At 40.4% G+C, this 19,086-nt stretch overlaps 1 protein-coding gene across 5 annotated transcripts in view; it reads right to left on the bottom strand.

Moving 5' to 3' along the window:
• Positions 1-3,027, bottom strand: part of LOC147894455 (dyggve-melchior-clausen syndrome protein) — a 99,434-nt gene extending 96,407 nt beyond the window's left edge. Inside the window, exons 1-2 of one of the 5 annotated variants that reach the window (XM_087384470.1) lie at positions 3,005-3,027; positions 2,054-2,420 (exon numbers count right to left, since the gene is read on the bottom strand). In XM_087384470.1, the coding sequence (XP_087240596.1) occupies positions 2,054-2,240 (187 nt within the window). In that variant the 5' untranslated portion in view covers positions 2,241-2,420; positions 3,005-3,027. The other 4 variants (XM_087384471.1, XM_087384469.1, XM_087384468.1 and 1 more) reach the window with 4 other exon arrangements.
• Between the last annotated feature and the right edge of the window lie 16,059 nt (positions 3,028-19,086).

Below are 19,086 nucleotides of genomic sequence, written 5' to 3'. Positions count from 1 at the left end.
TTCAACAAACACCATGTCACTCTCTGGCTCTTTTGATGTACTGCTGGCATTTTCCCAAGATAAGCTTCACCTACCCTCTGAGCTTCAACTATAGGGACAATCACTGTGGCTGTGCCCCTTGACCTGGCAATAAAACCAAACGGTCATTCCTGGGGATCTATGCAACCCTCTCCGGAGTGGTCTGACTTCAGCTTAAGGGGCAGCTTGTACAGATGCTACTGTGGGTGCCCGAACCACAGCCTTCAATCTCTATTCTTTTCCCGCTGTAGTATCACTCTTCCCTCTTGTTCTGGGAAGTCACACAGATGGCACACTTCGTCTGCAAGAAACATTCCTCCCAGGTACGGCCATGATTACTGTGTTTGCCACCCCACACCCCTTTTTGGGAAGCCGAGCTACCCTCTGATAGGGCTATCATTTTATCCAACGCAGCCAATGTGACAATGTAGGAGAATATAAATCTAACAAGTTAAATGACTTCTGCAGACAACACGGCATCAACCGACAATTCACTTGCAAGTATACTCTTCAATAGAATGGAATTGCAAAAAGAAAGAACAGAGTTAGTGCAGAGTCGGCCAGATGCATGCCGAAATTTTCTTGTCTTTATTGGGCGCACCCCTACTGCAATTTTTCATAATGTAACTCCAGAAGAAGCGTTCTCAAGAGTCTTCAGCTCTCTTCCTTGTGCAACATTCCAAATGAAGTCAGAAACAAGTCGGATATAAGTCCATCAAACATGTTACCACTAGTTATAGTGAAGAATCAAAGGCATACAATCCAAGTTAGGCATTGCCATCCATTGAGGCAAAGCATAGGGGAAGCAACACCTAGAGAGCGATCTAGTTAGGGAGGACTTACAACCACAGGAGTAAAACATGGTGCTCTGCTAAGCGCCTGAGTTATGCAAGCCCGAGACCCATCCACATAGAAACGCGTTCACATTCAGTACAACTTATCAGGAAAAGCTTGACAGCAGGGAGGCATCATTGCCATGTTCTTCCACACAAGAGAGCCTAACAAACATACTCAACAGGCGGAGGACACCACAAGATGTCTCTCAAGGCAAGCGAGACATTACTGAGATCAGCAGTCAGGCAGTCAATCAGGGAGTCGGTTGATGGGTCAGTTGGCAATTGCTCAAGTGGCAAGTCAACCTAAAAAGGCATCAGTGGATTAAGTATAAGAAAGGCTCTTGCCTGCACACATTGTCATTGTTACCTGGAGATAGCTGGTATCACTTTTAGAACCTACTTAGGCTTTTGTGCAGCCTATTGACGTTCAGTTGTACTGTTCTCAATCTCATCCATTGCAATATAGTTTGCATTATCACATGGGTTCTCTCTTGTGCTTCCCCTCAATTCTGACAGAACGTCCTATGCAGGCCTGAGCTAGAGCACACCAAGGTTCCTCTAGGTTACATTGCCACCTTTTTTGTCCCACTTGAACTATGCATTCAAAGTTGCTTGCTTCCCTGTCCATGCAGGATTTTCCCACTTCTCAATATCATGTGTTGATATTGCCTCTTTCTTTCATCGTGCCTCATTTTATAAAGGACGTATATAGAGAAGCATCAATTTAGACTGTTTAGCCAAGGTCTTAAAGCAGAGAGGTCATACAGGGTTGCAGCTGCTATTCCTATCCAGACCCACATGTATATTTTAATCGTTTTGGTCCTTTACTAGAGGGGTGCTGGTTCATACAGAGGCTACACATGCTCTCCCTATTTAGATCCAGATGAATATATTTATCGTTTTGGTGCTTTATTGTAGGGGTGCTGTATCGTTCTCTTTTTAGCACAATTCTTGAATTTTCTACTTTGGTTGAGAAACTAGAAGTTCTCAGACATTCTTCTTATGTGCTTTCTAGATTCTGCGTATAGAGATCGATTAGAGGATCAGCTGGATTCCCACCAAAAATAACTCTAATGTACTCAAATTTGAAAGACTAGTCTCTCATTTTTTCGTCCACTTAAATCTCTCTCTCTCTCTCTCTCTCTCTCTCTCTCTCTCTCATAAAAGGATAGAAAACGACGAAAGCCGAAGATAATTACCGATATTCTCGCATGCTTCTTTGACGACATTGTCGGGCCAGTGAAGCGTTAAGGGAAGTCCCAACAATCTTTCCCATAACCGTGATTGTAAATCAAACGCCTTCTCTCCAACAAAAACACCAAGTAGATAATCCCCATGCTCCTTCGGATGTACATCCCCTCGAGGAGTAGACACAACGGCACCCATCCTCCTCTGACGACACTATTTAGTTGGAGCGGATAAAACCTTGGAACTGGAGCATTCGAGCTTGATCATGGAAAGGGAGCTTGATGTCGCAGTCGAAGTATAGAATGGAAAACGAGACACAGGAAGCTCGAAATTCCAGCAACAAGGAGCGCGCTAACTTCGTTGAGCCAACAAAGAGAGCTGCATTTAACAATTGTTGTTGTAAGGCAATATATAGCAGCGCGTCAAGTGAAATGCAAGACTATTGAGACTCGCTTAACCGGGAAATTTTTGCAAGGACTAACGTAACGTCCGAGAAGTATACGTCATCACAATTGAACAGAGAGGCCCCGAATGGGGAAATATGAGATCTTGATTGGAAAAGGTCAAGGGGCAAGGAGGCAGGAAGCAAGGGAGGGGAAGGCAGCAGCTGGAAGGACGAAATAAATAAGCAGGAAACAGAGGAGGATTGCAAAAGAGGAGGAAGTTGTGTGGAAGGGAAGGATGAAGAGGGGAGAAATGAGGGAAAAGAGAAACCTGAGGGGCGAATGAAAATCCGGCGATGGTGAGGGGGAGAGATCTGGAAGAGGGAGGAGGGATCGGAAGGGGGAATGGGGAAAGGAGATTGGAGCTGGGAAGCAGAGGGCAAAGCTTGCAGAAGAAGCAGCAGAAGAAGAAGCAGAAGCTTCAAAAACACAAAAACCAGAAAATGAAAATGTCGATGAAGAAGAAGAGTTCAGAGCTTTGTTGGAGACGAAGACATCGCATCGCGTACCGCCTGTTACCTCCCACATGCTAACTGTTAGGCTTCGCATTAGCATTTCATTTCAATGCTTAAGCGCTTTCTCCCCGAAATCTTTTTAACGCTTGCCTTTGGCGTCCACGTGTCCCCTCCCCATTGGCTTGCCCCCCCAACCCCTCACGCACGTCTTGTCTTTACCAGCATTTCTTGGGAACTCCCTCCCCCACGTCGTGTTCTGAAGCTTCCCACATCTCTCTCTGTAAACTCTTTTTTTTCTTCTTCTCATCTAGTTGCACGAGACCACTCCCCGTGTCCCCCCCCCCCCACCTCTCCCCCTCAAAGACTTTTTCGCATCCCATCATTTCATGTCGCTTGTCGTACCTCTTGCTCACTCGACTTACCCATGATTTACTTTCACTCTTGCTCAGGCTGTTTTGCCACCCCTTGTATGTGGGACATTAGTGTTTTCACTCTTGCTCAATCTGTATTAGCACCCCTTGTGTAGGCACTAACCTTCCGAATGACACGACATGTATATGAAACATTAGTGCTCGTGATAATGGAATGGGCCAGACCTAGAGCAACTAACCCATACACTGTGGGTCTCATAATCATCCCACACGGCCCATTCATGCAGCACAATTATACAATAGGATCAAGAATGATGACCACATCCATTCCCAAGCTTGACTTTGAAACCCTTACAAAACCTACTATGTGGTCTAAACCTTTTTTCCTCCCCCTTCTTGTGTCAAGGACAGTCGCCCTTACCCCACCTGCCTTGGGCCCATACCCCACGTCCTTTGAGTCATCTCACCCTTACCCCCACCTTGCTTGCGGCCTCCCCCTGTATCTCTTTGAAAACTCCTTCCTCACATATAGCCAAACTAGTCTATAAGGACATTGCCAATCCTTTACCTACATTTTCCCACCGATGCCCCCTAAAATCTCACCATGTTGGCTTTTCTTCTAACATTTCCCTTGTTTTTTATTGTTCACGAGAATATCATTTTCTCCTTCTATGGTACCATTTGTGCCCTTTGGCTTAGTGCAAAATCCAGTTTTTAAAATATCCTTTTTAAAGCAAGTTTCACATGGTTTCTTAACAATATTTAACCCACATAAAGCCACAATGTGCCCAGTTTCTTGTATGACTTTTGATTCTCATTATGATTCAAGTGAAATAGTGTTTAGATATTTCCAAATAGATATTTAAGGTTTTGACTCGAAGAAAGGTTTCCAATATCATACATATCTGAGTGTAAAGCATGTCCCTAGAAAGGTGATGGCCTCATGTAATCTTATTTCATTTAAGGTAATCCTTGTGAATCACACCAAGCCTTGCCTTTTAATTTAGTCCTTTTCATGAATAGCCTTTAGTAACTTCCAATGTTGCTCAATTCAATATATTAATAATGATGAGAAGTCAAGTCATGCATGGATGTCATTACAGGCACCTCCATTAAATAAAGAACAAATATATGTAGAGTTTTTTCATGAATTCTCTTAACATGCCCATCTACCACAACATCACCTAACCTTGATAGTATGATGAAACATACTTTAAAATTGATCGAATTGGATGTAAAGTAGTTCTAAATGAATAGTGGATACGAGCAAATGCAACTTTGTAGAGCTTTTTCATGAAGTCTCTTTAATAGGCCCATCTACAACGAGATCATTGCATTTCTTCTAACCTTGATAATCTGATGAAACATACACTAAAATGGAGCGATTTGGATGTTCAGTAGTTCTAAATGAAATAGTGGATACAAGCAAATGCAACTTTGCTTTTGCACCTAGTAAGTCCTCATTTCCACCATTTTCATTTATGACGATAAGACTTGAGTGATCTCATAATGTTTTCCGTTGAAACACTTCAATATCTCAAGAGCCTAGGTTGACACTATTATAGGAGGTCCAATAGCCTATGGAAGATGTGTATTAAAGTAATTTTTTTAATATGGATGAACAAGACTTTTTAACACCCTAGTTTGGCAACCACATTCTTAGTTTTTTGCACTCTTAACATTTGCATATTTCATTTGCTTTTCCCTTTAGAAGCAAGTAACACCTCAAGGATTCACTATTCAAAAACCCCACTCTAGACATGCAATTAGAAAGTAATAGTAAAACCCATACTTACATTTAGGATCACTATTAGGACATGACCCCTCTTACATTTATGTCTGAGCTATTGTGATCCATTTCCCCTACTTTAGCTGAAAGATTTTACAATGTGTTATGCTGAGTATCTCTTTGTATTTCTTTTGTAATCTAATCCTTAACAAACATTAACAAAGGAAAGCAAACATCATCACAAATCCCAACCATGCTTTTATGGTACAAAATGGTTTGCAATGTACTCCCCCCCCCCTCTCAATTGATGTTTCAATTGTATTAAAGCAAATATGCATTTAAGTTATCTTGTGTTATATGATGCTAAAGGTTGTCATGATGTTTCATGCTACTTAAGTTTCCCAATGCACTACTTGTTCATGCAATGATGACTATGGACTTCTGAAAACACTATTAAAATTGGTATATGTCATTATGCGTGTCACTAATTTCAATTGATGAAGTTTTGTTCGGTTACCAACAAAGGCTTAACCACATGAGATACTTTACTTGTGGATGTTTATTTATGTCACGTAGGGAGAAACCTTGTACTTAATCCTACTATAAAGTCAAAGCTTGGTTAGTGTTGGATGTAGCTCTTGTCTTTAAAGGATACAAAACTTGTAAAAGAGACAATACATCAATTGAATAGAGACCTCTAGTTTAGCGTATCTAAAACAAGAGAACTCTCATGTCTTTGAACAACGTAATATCTCCAATGCCTAAATTCCCATGCAACTTGAATAGCCTTGGAGTATGTAGTAGTATATTAGTCTTTCCTTTCGATGACTAAAACTTCCTAAACTCATATTTTGTAACTATACCTTTTTTGTAACCATGCCCTTTTTTGTATTTTCTTTGATTTTAACAAAATCACTTTAATTTAACAAAATGTACATGTTGCAATCTTTATTTATGTCGAATGGTGCAAATGCTAAGGGAACACTGATCTCAAGGTCAGGCACATTCCTTGGGAAAGAACAAAACCCCTCCACCTATCCCCTTTGGATTTGCTAGTATCCAAATTATCAAATTGAATCCAAGACATGTCAAGCATAGCAGAATATAGCAATTTTAACATCCACCTATTGGCCCCCCATATCCTAATTTAGCTAGTTTAGACATGCTAACTATCAAGGATGTCAATCAAACTTCCTTGTTTATTTGAGATCTCAATAAAAGAGGCACGTATGGGTGCAAAGGGAACAATTTGGGTAGCCTTGCAAGCTCACTCAATGAAGATCTTATAGAAGCACAACAACCATTAATACATGAGCCTTGGAAAATTCTCTGTAGCACAAATTTTCTCTCTAGTATTACCTCACACATGTTGTCTTGGATGTCATGCATCAACATGGAACAGTCCGAACTGAATTTGGAGTTCAATTGGTCTATTTTCTTGAGCTAGATCTTTCAAAAACTAGTTTTATTCTCTCTAAATCCAACCACACAACTCAAGGATTGGGGGAGAGAACCTACATTGAAATCTCTTGGAAAGCTCGATCGAGCAGAGTGTATGAACATGCTCCCAAAAGAAACGAAAGAAGGTCGCAGTCAAGCCATCCTCCTCGGTGCACTTATGAGGAGGAAGGGCCTCCCAGATCTCATTCTCTATGAAAGGGGCCTCTAGGCATCTGCTCAACCTTGGAGAGATCACCATGTGGAATCTACTCCCACACTGCCTCTTGTCCACAAGAGAAGCGGGGGTCTCCTCTAATTAAAGCAACTTCCCATAGAAGTCCGTGGTCATCTCCAAAATCTCTTGAGGGTCCATATGCATCTCTTTGTTGCTGCAATTTCGTCCCTACTGAATATGGCCCCAGTGACCTAGAAAATTTGATGGGTCATCCTGTCCCCTTGGTGCACCCATCTGGCATGTCAGTTAACACACATTGAATGATCCCCCTTTTTGGGCTACAAAATCAGAAGTGTCAGCTCAAGAGATATGGGATAAGAGTCTAGAATCACAAGGTAGTTCCATGGCCCCAAACGCCATAACTCCCTCTCGGCAGGGGGAGTCTAGGTTGGAGCACTCGGGTAGGCAATCTCCATAGCAGTAGTAGGACCTGGATGTACATGTGACAGAGGCTCGCTTGAGAGAGTCTCTCAGGTCATGAAAAAGGCACGGTACTACCACCAGGCATCAACACAACGATGTGCATCCTCAATTTCTTTGGTGGAGGACCCCCCCCCCCCTTCGAATCCTTCTCCGCTTCCCCCCCCTCCTCCTACCCCTCCCCGTCACCCTCCAGATCCCCCCTTCATGCCCCAACCCATTCCCTCCCCTCTTGCCCCCCTGTGGTTATCGCCCTTGTCACCCGCACCACCTCCCTCCGCTCCACTGCCTACGACAGAGCTATCCACTCCCTCCTCCTCCCAAGCCCCTTAGTTAAGGGCAAGGCCTCGACCTCTAACTTAGCTAAAGTAGCAGCCTGGAGCCCCCCCCCCTTAGCGGACCTCTACCTTATAGTAAGAGGCAGGGGGCAGTAGATCCCCTTCACAGGTTCTAGACCCAAAGCTCCCGAGCTCTCTCTCAATGAATAGAGAGATTTGTCTCTCTCAAATTTTTAGAATCAACCTTTGTTTCTCTCCCTATCTCTCTCTCTCATAGTTGTTAAGGAAAGAATATCTCAGAGATGGAATGAGATCTCTCTCTTTCTCACTTAAAGAAAATAATTTCTCACACAATACTCTCTTACTCAAAACTATCATAAACACTCAAGCAATAAGAAGAGGTGATGCCATATGATCCAAACACCAACTTTCCACTCACCAAAGTGTCATCTACAGACATATATACGTGCTCTTATTGGGTGCTATGAGGGAAGCACTCAATTAAAGTAGGTCAAATTTACCGTTTCTTTCTCCCTTGCACTTGGACTCCAAACTCAAGCCTCCACTATTCCATTTCGTTCACTGTTTTATCTTCTATCCCTCTCGACCATTTCTATCTCCCTTGCACTCTTCCTACAACTTCTATCCCCTCTCGTAATGAACCTTGCACAATCTGAGAACTCCTCACAACCCTCTGTAGCACAGTGCGAGAGCCTCTCCTCCCTTTCTCTTGAAATCATGACATATGGGAGCTCCTCTCTCGCTCTTCAAAAGCCCAATTTGGATGCCCTCAAAAACTTCACCAGGTTGGTACAGGAGGTGAACGTGCAGGAGGGGCAACTAGTCTATCAAGGTCGGAAGATTACCACCATCACTGAAAGTGTGATAGAAAATGCACTAGGCTTTCCTGGAGACAATTTGCAAGCACAATTCTTCAAGAAGCAGTGGAAGAGACATGATATTCTAGATGTATACCCCAACGCTTAGATTAGTAAAGATGTGCAGTCAAGATTTCTAGCTTGCCAATAGACCTCCAATATGTGCTGAAGAAGACCATTCACTTCTTTCCTGATACGAGAGGAACGGGGGACTTGAACCACAGGGTGAACAACTTCCCAATATCTTGAAACACACATCACCCTATCTTCCGCCACCTTGAGACTTAAGCGAACCTGAGGCGCAATCCCTTGATTTTCACATGATGGGCAAGGTTTTTCCTGAGGCCAAGAGCCTCCCTTGGGGCTGCCAAAATGCCTAAGGAGGCCTTGCCTAGCTTGCTACAGTACGAACAATAGCGGGGGGGGCTAAGAACCACCCCTTTAATCCGACTTGGGGCCGCCATGTGGAGGTGGGGAGCTTGTGGCTCCTCCATAGCTTAGCCAAGGCCTGCTCAAATAAGGTTGCCACGCAGGGCATGTGGGTCTACATGGATTGGGCGACCATTGCAAATACCAAAGGCGGGATGGAATGCCTGATGCTGGATCATTGATAGGTTGAGGGCAAGCTGAGCGCAGAGCTAGGCAGAGCATGTAGCCGAGTTAGATAGCAAGGGAGATAGAGGTGAGGCGTGGAGGTAGGAGAGGTAATGAAATAGGAAGGGGAAGGGAGATATGGAGGGATGGGGCAACTGTGGTGGTGGGTGGGGCTATGTAAGGGAGGCGATGGTGGAGCTATAGCTAGGGGGGTAGCAGAGCGAGAACGGAGCATAGTTCCATGCTTCTTAGGAATGTGATCCCAATTGGTGGGCTAACTAAGGAACTAAGTAAGCTAGTTTCCAACCAAAATCGATCTATAACAGAAATTGACTTAGAGGTTACTCCACCCATGCCCTTGCACCTAGGTGCTGCCAGGGAGGGAGCCTCTAATTTTTCCTCTCCTCTATCGTATAGGCACCCATTCCTATCACACTTTGCAATTTTCCACAAGCACATGTGTCCCTCATGACCTCTTCATAAGTGGTCCCTTCTCTTTTGCAAGAGAAATATGGGAAATGTCATTCATCATCTTTGGGCTTCTTCTATAACTAGGAAGGCATGGTGCAATATAGCCAAGTCTATTGGCCTAGTTGGATTTTTGGGTTGGTTTTTATTGAGATCAAAATGGAAGCAAGTGATATTGGGGGATATGGTGGACTTCCCATTGACACTTGGTGCTTGTTGTCCATTTTTTCATGCTATAGTAATGATAGTGTCTTGGAATGTGCACAACAAGATTTTGTTTCAGTAATGGATGGGAGTAGTATATCATGAAGATGGTGTAGTAGGGTGCTTTAAAAGGCCTTTCTCTCAGATCTATGTGTGTTGGTGGGCCAAAATACTCCTTGGTGGGTTAGTATTTATTGGATTAAGTGTTTTAGTTTGTAAGTTGCTACCTATGTGGTGTGTGTCATAGGCAATGTGCCCTTTATAGTTGACCCACGGTGGATGTTCATCTTTCCTTAGGAGTGACCTCCAAACTAATATATATACCAGTTGGTATTTTAGGAAAATAAACCTTGGATGTAGATTCCACTCCTCTTAATTCTCCTCCTCCCATGCTTTTTCTTTGAATGATTCCAACCAAGCCCTCAGGGGAGGTTTACCCTCCAATTAGGGTGCAACATCCACTGTGGGTATAGGTCACACTATTGGAGAAACCAAGACACTATAGTTGCAATAGCCCCTATTGGGATAGGTCGCACTATCAGATAAACCAAGACACACCTATCTTTAAGGGGAGGCAAAAACTAGCTATCTCTATGGGGTAACTAAGGAAAGATAGAATTAAAATAATTGCGCTTTGCTAGGAGAGTTGTTTAGGAGTGGCATCATATATTCTATTTCAAATATCTCTACACAAGTACAAGATTTTGGCACTTAGTGGATTGGGTTACACCAAAATCTCTTAGAAATACATGTAAGTTTGAAGAATCACACTCAAGGAAATGACTCACTATCGAATCAATCATTGTATATTTGCAAAAACCTCAAATTTAAGAGGTGGGAGTGGATATGCAAACAACAGCAACACACTATAAGCACAATTGAGGAGATCAATCATTCCTTGGAGGAACAATGGAATCAATCTTTGTATTTTGCAAAAATCTCAAATTCAATAGGTAGGAGTGGAGATGCAAATAGGAGCACACTATAAGCTCTTCACAACCCATATCTTATTTTATAACTCTCACTCATATTGAGGCATGGAGATTGGAATCTCTAACACAAGGTGCTTCTTGGCTACAATGCAACGTTTTATTATCCATAAGGAAGGATTTCCAACTTTGGATCCCTCCAATGAATAGCTTAAGTCTTTAAATGTTATAGCACGAAAAGTAGAAGAATGCAAAAATGTCTCTAATCCTTGGATCAAAGCAACTCAAAAATCATGGCCACACTAAAGCTATATTGGAAGCTATCCATGAAAATACCTTAGAATGGTTTAGATACCTCTAGATTCTAAAATTCAAAACACCCATGCTTAAACAAAGGAGGAACAAAGGGCATCCATGTCAAAAGTCCATAGCTTCCTTGATGGGTTTTTAGGTTGTGCAAATAGAGCTAGGTGAAAAATATAAGCCAAGATTTCCATTGGCGTGAGGGGGGTGGGGGAGGGGGGGAGTTTTTGTTGATATGCTAAGAAATTCACCCACTATTGTGCTTTTAAGAAAGTACCTTGAGGTTTCTATACACAATCTACACATATATCCACATTGACTGCATTCAGGATCTCATGGGGTTTTTGAGAAATATTGCCCATTTTAGGATATTCTTCAACCCCTTCAAATGTCCATTCATGGTCATATATGGACACTTATATGTGTATCCATTCATGAGTATATGCTAACAGTCAAAATACCCCTCCCTAGGAATTACAAAGGAGTTCAATATTTATTGAGCAAGGAGGATACTATAGGCATTGCTTACTTGGCTATATGCTTGTATACTTTTGCTTATTCTTATCTAGAACCAACGTGGTTGAACAAACATTAGTTGTTGTCCAGCCCGGTGGCATGGTTGAGCTGAAATGAATACCAATATATTGTTACTTTACTAAACCAGCCTGGTGGTTGGAACATCATGTGACCGTGGCTACTTCAGCTCAATCACCAGTTATGTGATTGTCCTAAACTAGCGTGGTTGAACAGACATTAGTTATTGACCAGCCTGATGGTTGAAATTATTGTGTTTCTTAGTACTTAAATTTGTATTTAATTTCCTGCTATTTGGGTCATATACAAATATTTCTATACCGGGATGGCTTGGACTTAATGCATGTAAAACTTAGTGTGCAATTCCAAATATGAAACACAAGCCCTAGTAGAAGATCGAATACTTAGACCATGGAATTTGGGAGCTAGCACTTTAGATGTGCATCGATGCCTCCAACTAAGCTATATAATGTGTTTTGACCCAAATTGGGGAACACAAACTAGATTACTAACGAACAACTATACCAAAACTAGGAGCGAAGGGGAAATGATGTGTTTTATAAATAAAAATTGTAATGGAATATTGGCCAACTTCTATGTGGATCAAGGTGCATGCTTTTCTATGTAGTGAATAAGAGTTTCTCTATGGGGAGGATATCATGATGGTTATTGCTTCTCATGGTCTTTTACTTTACAGAGGTGGTTAGGAAAGAAACTAGCATTGCACGGGGATCACATGGCATATCATTTGTCTTAGCTTTGAATGAAAGAATCTACCATAAGGGTAAATGATAGCTTATTAGATGCATGCCTATTCATCCTAGATAGTTCTGCCCACCAATAGTGCAAGGATATGGCATACTTATTCAGTGAGCATTGGCCTATGCTAAATCATCCAACAACAGTTGTTGATTGAGGGCTGGCCTATGTGTGAATCATCCCACCAATAGTTATTAAGTGAGAGTTGGTCTATGCCTCAATTATCCAAAGTTGAAGCAAGAAATCTCAAAAAGAGGCCATTACCTTCTTTACTCATCACAAGACTACCTTGTTTAAGGATGTTTTTTTTTTGGGGGAAAAGATTTCGAGTCTACCAAACAACCATTGTACTCCAAAAGATCAATGGTATACTAAAGGCATCCCTTCAAAAAATGGATACTAGATTATGTTGGACCTGGATCCTACAAGGGCTAGGAAAAAAGAGGCTAGATATATGCTTATTGCTATAGACTTGGATAGAAGATAAGGAAATCTATAATGCAAAAATAGTTGCCATATCTAAATTCATCTACAAATAAATAATAGTCTAATTTGAATTCTCCTTGGAGATAGCGAGGGACAATGATCCTCATCTTGTGAATTATTTAGTCAAGCCATCTCTTGTCTAAGTTTGTAGTGTTCCATAAGAAACACACTTGTCTAAGTTTATAATGGTCCATAGGAAATATAGCTGCTCACCAGTGGTCCATAGGAAATCTGCTTGTTCACCACTTGTAGGCTAGTAAGACAAGTTAACATATGGTTTGAAAGCAATGTTGGTTGAGGAGGTGTCTCTAATGACTTCAAAAACGTTGCACAAGATTGGATTGAAGGAAATGCTCTCTTATCTAGTTTCAATGGTATTTTGGATGAGGAGGTCTCTTTAATAATTTTAAAAATGTTGCACAATATTGTCTTGTATGAAATTCTTGGGTAGAGAGAATGGAGGACCCAGAGAAGCCAAAGTAAAGTATAGTCATGCTCTAATAATAGAGAAAATCAAAAGAAAAGAATGGCTTGACAAGAACCTCAAACAAAAGGACTTTGTTGTTCTTGCAAGCACAAAGGAAACTTAAAAGTCATAGAAGGCTAGGGCCGATTGAGATAAAGAAGCAAATTAGATGTACAAGCTAAGTCTTCATTGTTTCATATATAGTTAGGTAGAGAGTCAAGAATCCCTTCAATAAACAAATGTATCCTTCAAGATCACAAACAAGACTCCTCAACACCCTTTGGGTATGCTAAACCAGGTTGTCATTGGAGATTTTGAGTTCAAGTGTAAAGTTTCCATGATAGAGGTTCCTGAATCTCTTGAATCCTACTTGACTATCTTAGAAAGAGCTAGAGTGAAAGTGATACAAAACTAGGATAATACAAGCATTAGTATGGAAGGCTAGAAGGCAATCATAATAGATAAGTAATAGATTTAATTTTGAGTGAACTAGTTGAAATATCAGGATTCGCATAGACAAATCGATAATAAAATACTGTGATGTAATTTTGAATCTACAAGAACTCATGCAATCCCTTATTTAAGACACTGACCCAAGAGGCTAGTAGCTCCAAGATCCATTGCATCAAGTATAAGGTCTGAACACAAGGTCCTCATGCAGTGACTTAAGGACCTTTACACACATTTTCTTACCAACCATGAAGTAAAAAATGGATCCAAATGCATAAAATATGTGAAAAAAGACACTCCACATTTGAAGTAGAGCTCTAATCAAGAGGATTTCAATGCTTATATGTCCTTGTTTGACAAAATATCAAACCCTTTAATTTTAAGGCCTCTAGAACTTTTTAGTACACTCAATGGCCTTGACCTACTTGGTTTGGCCAAGTAAAGGGAAATTGTTTTTTTTGCTATGGAAAGTGTGAAAAACAACACTTAAATTTGAGGGGAAATCGCTTATGTTGGCTTTCCAAAATATCAATACTACTAACTTCATGGTACATTTTTTACTATTTTACTAAGGTAATGACATTTACCCACCAGATTTGGCCAATCAAGTAAAGAAAAGCTCTTTGCTTCTAAATTTGCCAAGAGATGGATGTAGAACCAAAATGAGGAGATAAGTCCACTTGTTAACTCTAATCATTAATGCTTCTAGCCCATATTCATCTTAGATTGGTTATCATACATGAGACCAAAATAAATGGCTCATTTGATGTATTTGAGAGCTATGCATGTTGTAAGACAATGGACCCTTTTAAGTTTCTACATGTAATGGCTCAAAAGTCTAAGTGCATAATTTCAATTTGCTTGTATAAATGTTAAGATATATTAGAATGCCTATTGGTTGATATGACTCCTTTAAATCTGAGTTTAAAAGGGTTTCCAAATTGTGAAGGATTTAAATTGCATTCAACCAAAGTATTCATTAGTAGCTTTGCATCATGCATCCAAAACAATACTTTTTTTGGACGAGCACAATCTATCCTTTTGATCTCCATGACTCAATGAATGATAATAAAAACTTGATTTTAGGATATAGGAGATGGGTTTGCTAGAAATTGTAAAGCTATGTTGGTGCAAGAGTGAATCAATTTGTGCATTCCATTGTCTAGAGGGATTGCTTCAAGGCATAAAGGGACTTTAGAAATTGTAAAGCTATGTTGGTGCAAGAGTGAATCAATTTGTGCATTCCATTGTCTAGAGGGATTGCTTCAAGGCATTCTAGGTCTTCCTTTTTTAGAATCACATGGCTTTTTAAAACACATATAAATATCCTCATCTTGATATCTATTAAAAAGGCATTCTTTATGTTGACTTGGAAAATGGTGAAGTTGTTTTGTCTAACTATGGAAACCATAGCAAAAGTCTCATACTCTTAATCAATTCCATCATCATCAGTCCCATACTCCTATGCAGTCTTTTGCTATTAGCCTTGTCTTATTATACTTTTTTTTCCCCAAGCAAAAGAGGGTTTATATTATATTAAGAGTTTCCTTTTACAAAAGTAAAAATCTTCCCCTTATCAAACAAAATAGTGGAGATAAGCAGACAAAGGCATGTCCTAACATCCAATCAGGTACTACATCACAAAGTCCATCAAACTTGCTCCTCTTTGAAATGGAGCTTGGGGTAAAAAATAACGCTAAAAAGCATGTTTGGATTTCAACCTTGACTGCAATCGGTTGGGGTGAGCAAGAATCTTTGGCTCTCTTAGAGTAGGGTGGGTATCTTCAACTCTCTCAGTCAGTTAGGCTAGTGAAGTGTTTTTGTCTGTCTCAATGCAACCACTCTTGTTACAGTAAATAGCTTCTTTCTATTGTTGGCTATGGTGTCCATGTCTCTTATACTCAATGGGGGTTTCAATGGTTCCATCCAAGTAAGAGGAATCCACACCACTCGGTTTGAAAATGCCATGCAGGTGAACTCTTTCTCTAACACCCTATACCTTTTTGCTGGCATGTGCAGCTTCTTCATGTTATGAGTTTGCTCACCACCAAACCTCCATTCTATTCCCACCTCTTTTGGAATGGATTCAAAGACATAAAAAAGCAGATTCCAAGTTTAGGCTGCCAAATTGACTTGAGTGTTGGCCATCACCACTTCCTTCTCTAGACATTCTTACAATTTGTAGGAAAGCTTGTGTAAGAACTCTAGGTTCTTAGCTCATACCTATACTTTGCTACCAAGTTATAAATACTTGGCCTATATCAACAAATTCGTTGTAGAGAATATTAGAACATCTTTGCAAATAAATAAAGCATAGCTAAAAGGAACATTTACAAGTTGACTTTGGATAAAGCTCTAGATAGAAAGGGAGAGGTGACATCCCATAAAAAAGTCAAGGATATCTTCCACTCCTTGTTTACATCTACATGACCTGCCTTCCCCTATAGCAATCATCTTGGCTATGTTAATCGTCCATATGCAAGACTAACCACAATAAGCACCCTCGCTTTTTTGGGATGCTCTTGGTCCAAACCCTCTCAAATCTGCTCATCCACTAACTTAGAAAATGTCTATGCCAGTGCTTATTGAGGGTGTTCACTAACTCATCCTACCCTCTATGAGCATTGAGATAGGGAAAAAGTTGTTAATTGTGGCCCACCTAAATTCTCTATGTGATGGTCCTAGGTAACCCCCCATCCAATCCAAGGTGTCCCTGTCCCAAAGGCTTCTTCTTCTTGAATAAGTAGTAAGTCAAGATTGTTAACCCTATAGTCCCTTATCAAGATTTGGTCCTCTTTCCATGATGTTGAGATTCTACCTGCTAAATTTTGATTCCCTTTTTATTCAGTCTAAGAGCCCCTTTGATGGATTCCTCTCTGATTAGTGAATCTCTCCAAATCAACGAAAACCTAATGGAATCTTTGTTGCAAAAAGTGCCTATCTTTCTAGAAAAACCTTTCCACACTAGTGCATGTCATAGATTTTCCCAAGCTCTCCACATGCCCTTCCATAAATCCAACCCCTTAGTCATACATTGTTCGTTTCCAAAAATGGTAGACCCCTTAGGCAAGAACTTCCTATGTTTGCTAACCAACCTTAACCACATTGAGTTAGAATTCAAAAGAGCCTTTAGGATCCATTGACCCATGAATTGGGTTGACAATTTTCCAATGTCAACTATACCCAATCCACCAACCTTCTTTGGCAAACTATAGAATTTCAATTAGATCTTGGCTAACTTTCTTTGTCCCAACTCACCTCCCCATAAAAATGTCCTAAAAAGAGAGCTAATCTACTTAGAGGCCTTTTTTGAGGGAAACCAGCAAGAAATAAAGTAAATGATAATTAGGTAAATATAATGATTTATTACAAACTTCCTTCCAGCCAAGGTGGGTTGTAGTCCCTACCATTTTTCCACCTTTTCCTTTATCTTTTGGATGACCCAATCCCACCTATCTTTCTTGGAGCACTTCACCCATAGGTATGCCCAATAGCCAAAACATATCACCCTCCATTAAGCACTTGAAACGTTTTTCTAATAAAATCTCCAGAGGAGGGTGCTTGGTCCCAAAGGCCCTAGTCATAATATAGTTAATCTTTGAGCCAAAAGCTTCATAAAAAGTATCTAGAACACTTTATGGCTATTTCAACTGATCCTGCATCATTTTGGAGTGTAAGGTTGGTATCATTTGCAAATTGCTAGCTCAAAATATTGTGCCCATTTGGAAGTTGAATACCCTTCATCTTGCCCTCATACACTATTCACTGTATCAGCCACCCAAAAAGTCTACTGCTATGGTAAATAGAAGGGGGAATAGAGGACAACCTTGCTTATTGGATCTTAGCTCTAGCTTGTATCAGAGAATATCCACATATTTTTGGAACATGGGAGCTATCTCCATGTCCATGAGTGACCTCTGTAGGATTCCCTATTTCATCTTGTCATCATAGGCCTTAGAATTGGGATCTTCTCTTTGTTCTCCCTTAGGAATGAGTTTAGTCATCCCCATCTTTATCCTAGGATGCAAGGAACCCCAATCTAGGGACTCAGGTTCATTCAAGAATGAGTTTAATCATCCCCACGTTTACCTAGGATCCAGGCAAACCCTTTTTAAAGATTCATTCTAGAGTGATAATAGGATAGGGTCTTATGAAGTTAGAAATTTTTTGGTAGAATTCCATGGGTAAGCTATCTTCTCCAGGTGTTTCACAATAGCCATATTATCTACTTTCCCCTTAAGTTCCTCAAAAGCAAAGTCTCCTTCTAGGTAAAGGGAGTTGAATGAAGAGATAGTACTAGGCTTAGCCGCACTACACTTATCTCAAGCTCTAGCCTTCGCTATGGTTAATATCTCTAGGACACCCGAAATCTATTGGAAATAAGATTCCACTTCTGGAGAATTTCCTTATTATTTAGGATCATTGAGTCAGCAATAATAAACTTATCTAGATTTTCCTAGGCATGTTTTTTCTTGAGGCTTTTTAACATATCATCATTGGCTCTATTCACTTTTCTTGCTCACCATTCCCTGACATAGACTTGAGCTTGTTCGACCTCAATTAAATTCTCTCTTCTTAGTTCTTCTTTACATTCCTTGAGTAGACTCTGTTCTTGTTCCATGACATCTTCCTCCAATTCCCTCAGGTGGCTTTCTAGACTCTATATCCTCTATTTTTGGGCCTTCAATAATGTTCTATAGATGGATTTTAGAAAGATCTTTGTCCTTTTTATAGCTCACATTCATTCATTTGTGACACCTGCCAATCCTCCAAAGGTGGCATACCAAATCCTCTTTAACTTTTCATGCACATAAGGAAGATGAAAAAAGAAGGGATTCACTTTGAACTATGATTTACTTTTCCTACACTCTTCTTTGTCAATTATCATCATCATAATGGTTTGTGATCTGAGAATGGAAGAGAAAAGAGAGCTTTACATGTACATAGTAGTGATCCATCTAATAAACCTTCAGAAACATAAAATCTGTCAATCCTACCCCTTCTATGATTCAATTTTGGTCCATGTAAAGAATGTATCCTTCAAAATGTCCAATAGCTTAGCTATCTACTTAGCTTCATGCAATGCATTGGCTTCTCTTCCTTTTACCTTAGTCTCTACCACCAATCACTACTTGACTCAATGATGTTGAAATCTCCCATTACAATGGACTAGGGACAAAAGGGGCATTTGTAAAAAAGAAGACATTTGTCTCTCATTGAATTAGGAGCATAAATAGAGAAGATCTCACATGATAGATTTTTGTGACAAAATTCTACTTCTATTCCACAGGGTCCCAAATTAGTTAGCCCATAGTTGTAAAACTCTCCCAAACTTTTACTTTGTAGGCTGATGTGGAGATACAATCTCACCTCATGAAGGAGCTAGAAGGGCAACATGCATTGCTTTTGGAGATGCTCCACCAAGTGCAAGCAGGTTGCTAAGCTTGCCTTTTCCCATCTGCTCCTTCTATGGTTACTAGTCATGCAGACAACGCTACTCATTCAAGAAACTGTGTTCATTGCAAAATGGCTTTCAATGTAGAGGAGACTTTGATATTGATAATACTACCATGCACACACATGTACCACATAGAACCATAAC

Source organism: Dipteris shenzhenensis, chromosome 14 (assembly GCF_047967505.1).
Source record: "Dipteris shenzhenensis isolate YYH24624 ecotype China chromosome 14, Dip_SZ_1.0, whole genome shotgun sequence".
Classification (NCBI taxonomy): Eukaryota; Viridiplantae; Streptophyta; class Polypodiopsida; order Gleicheniales; family Dipteridaceae; genus Dipteris; species Dipteris shenzhenensis.
The sequence above is the reverse complement of the archived record's forward strand: the minus strand, read 5'-3'. Positions and strand labels throughout refer to the sequence as shown.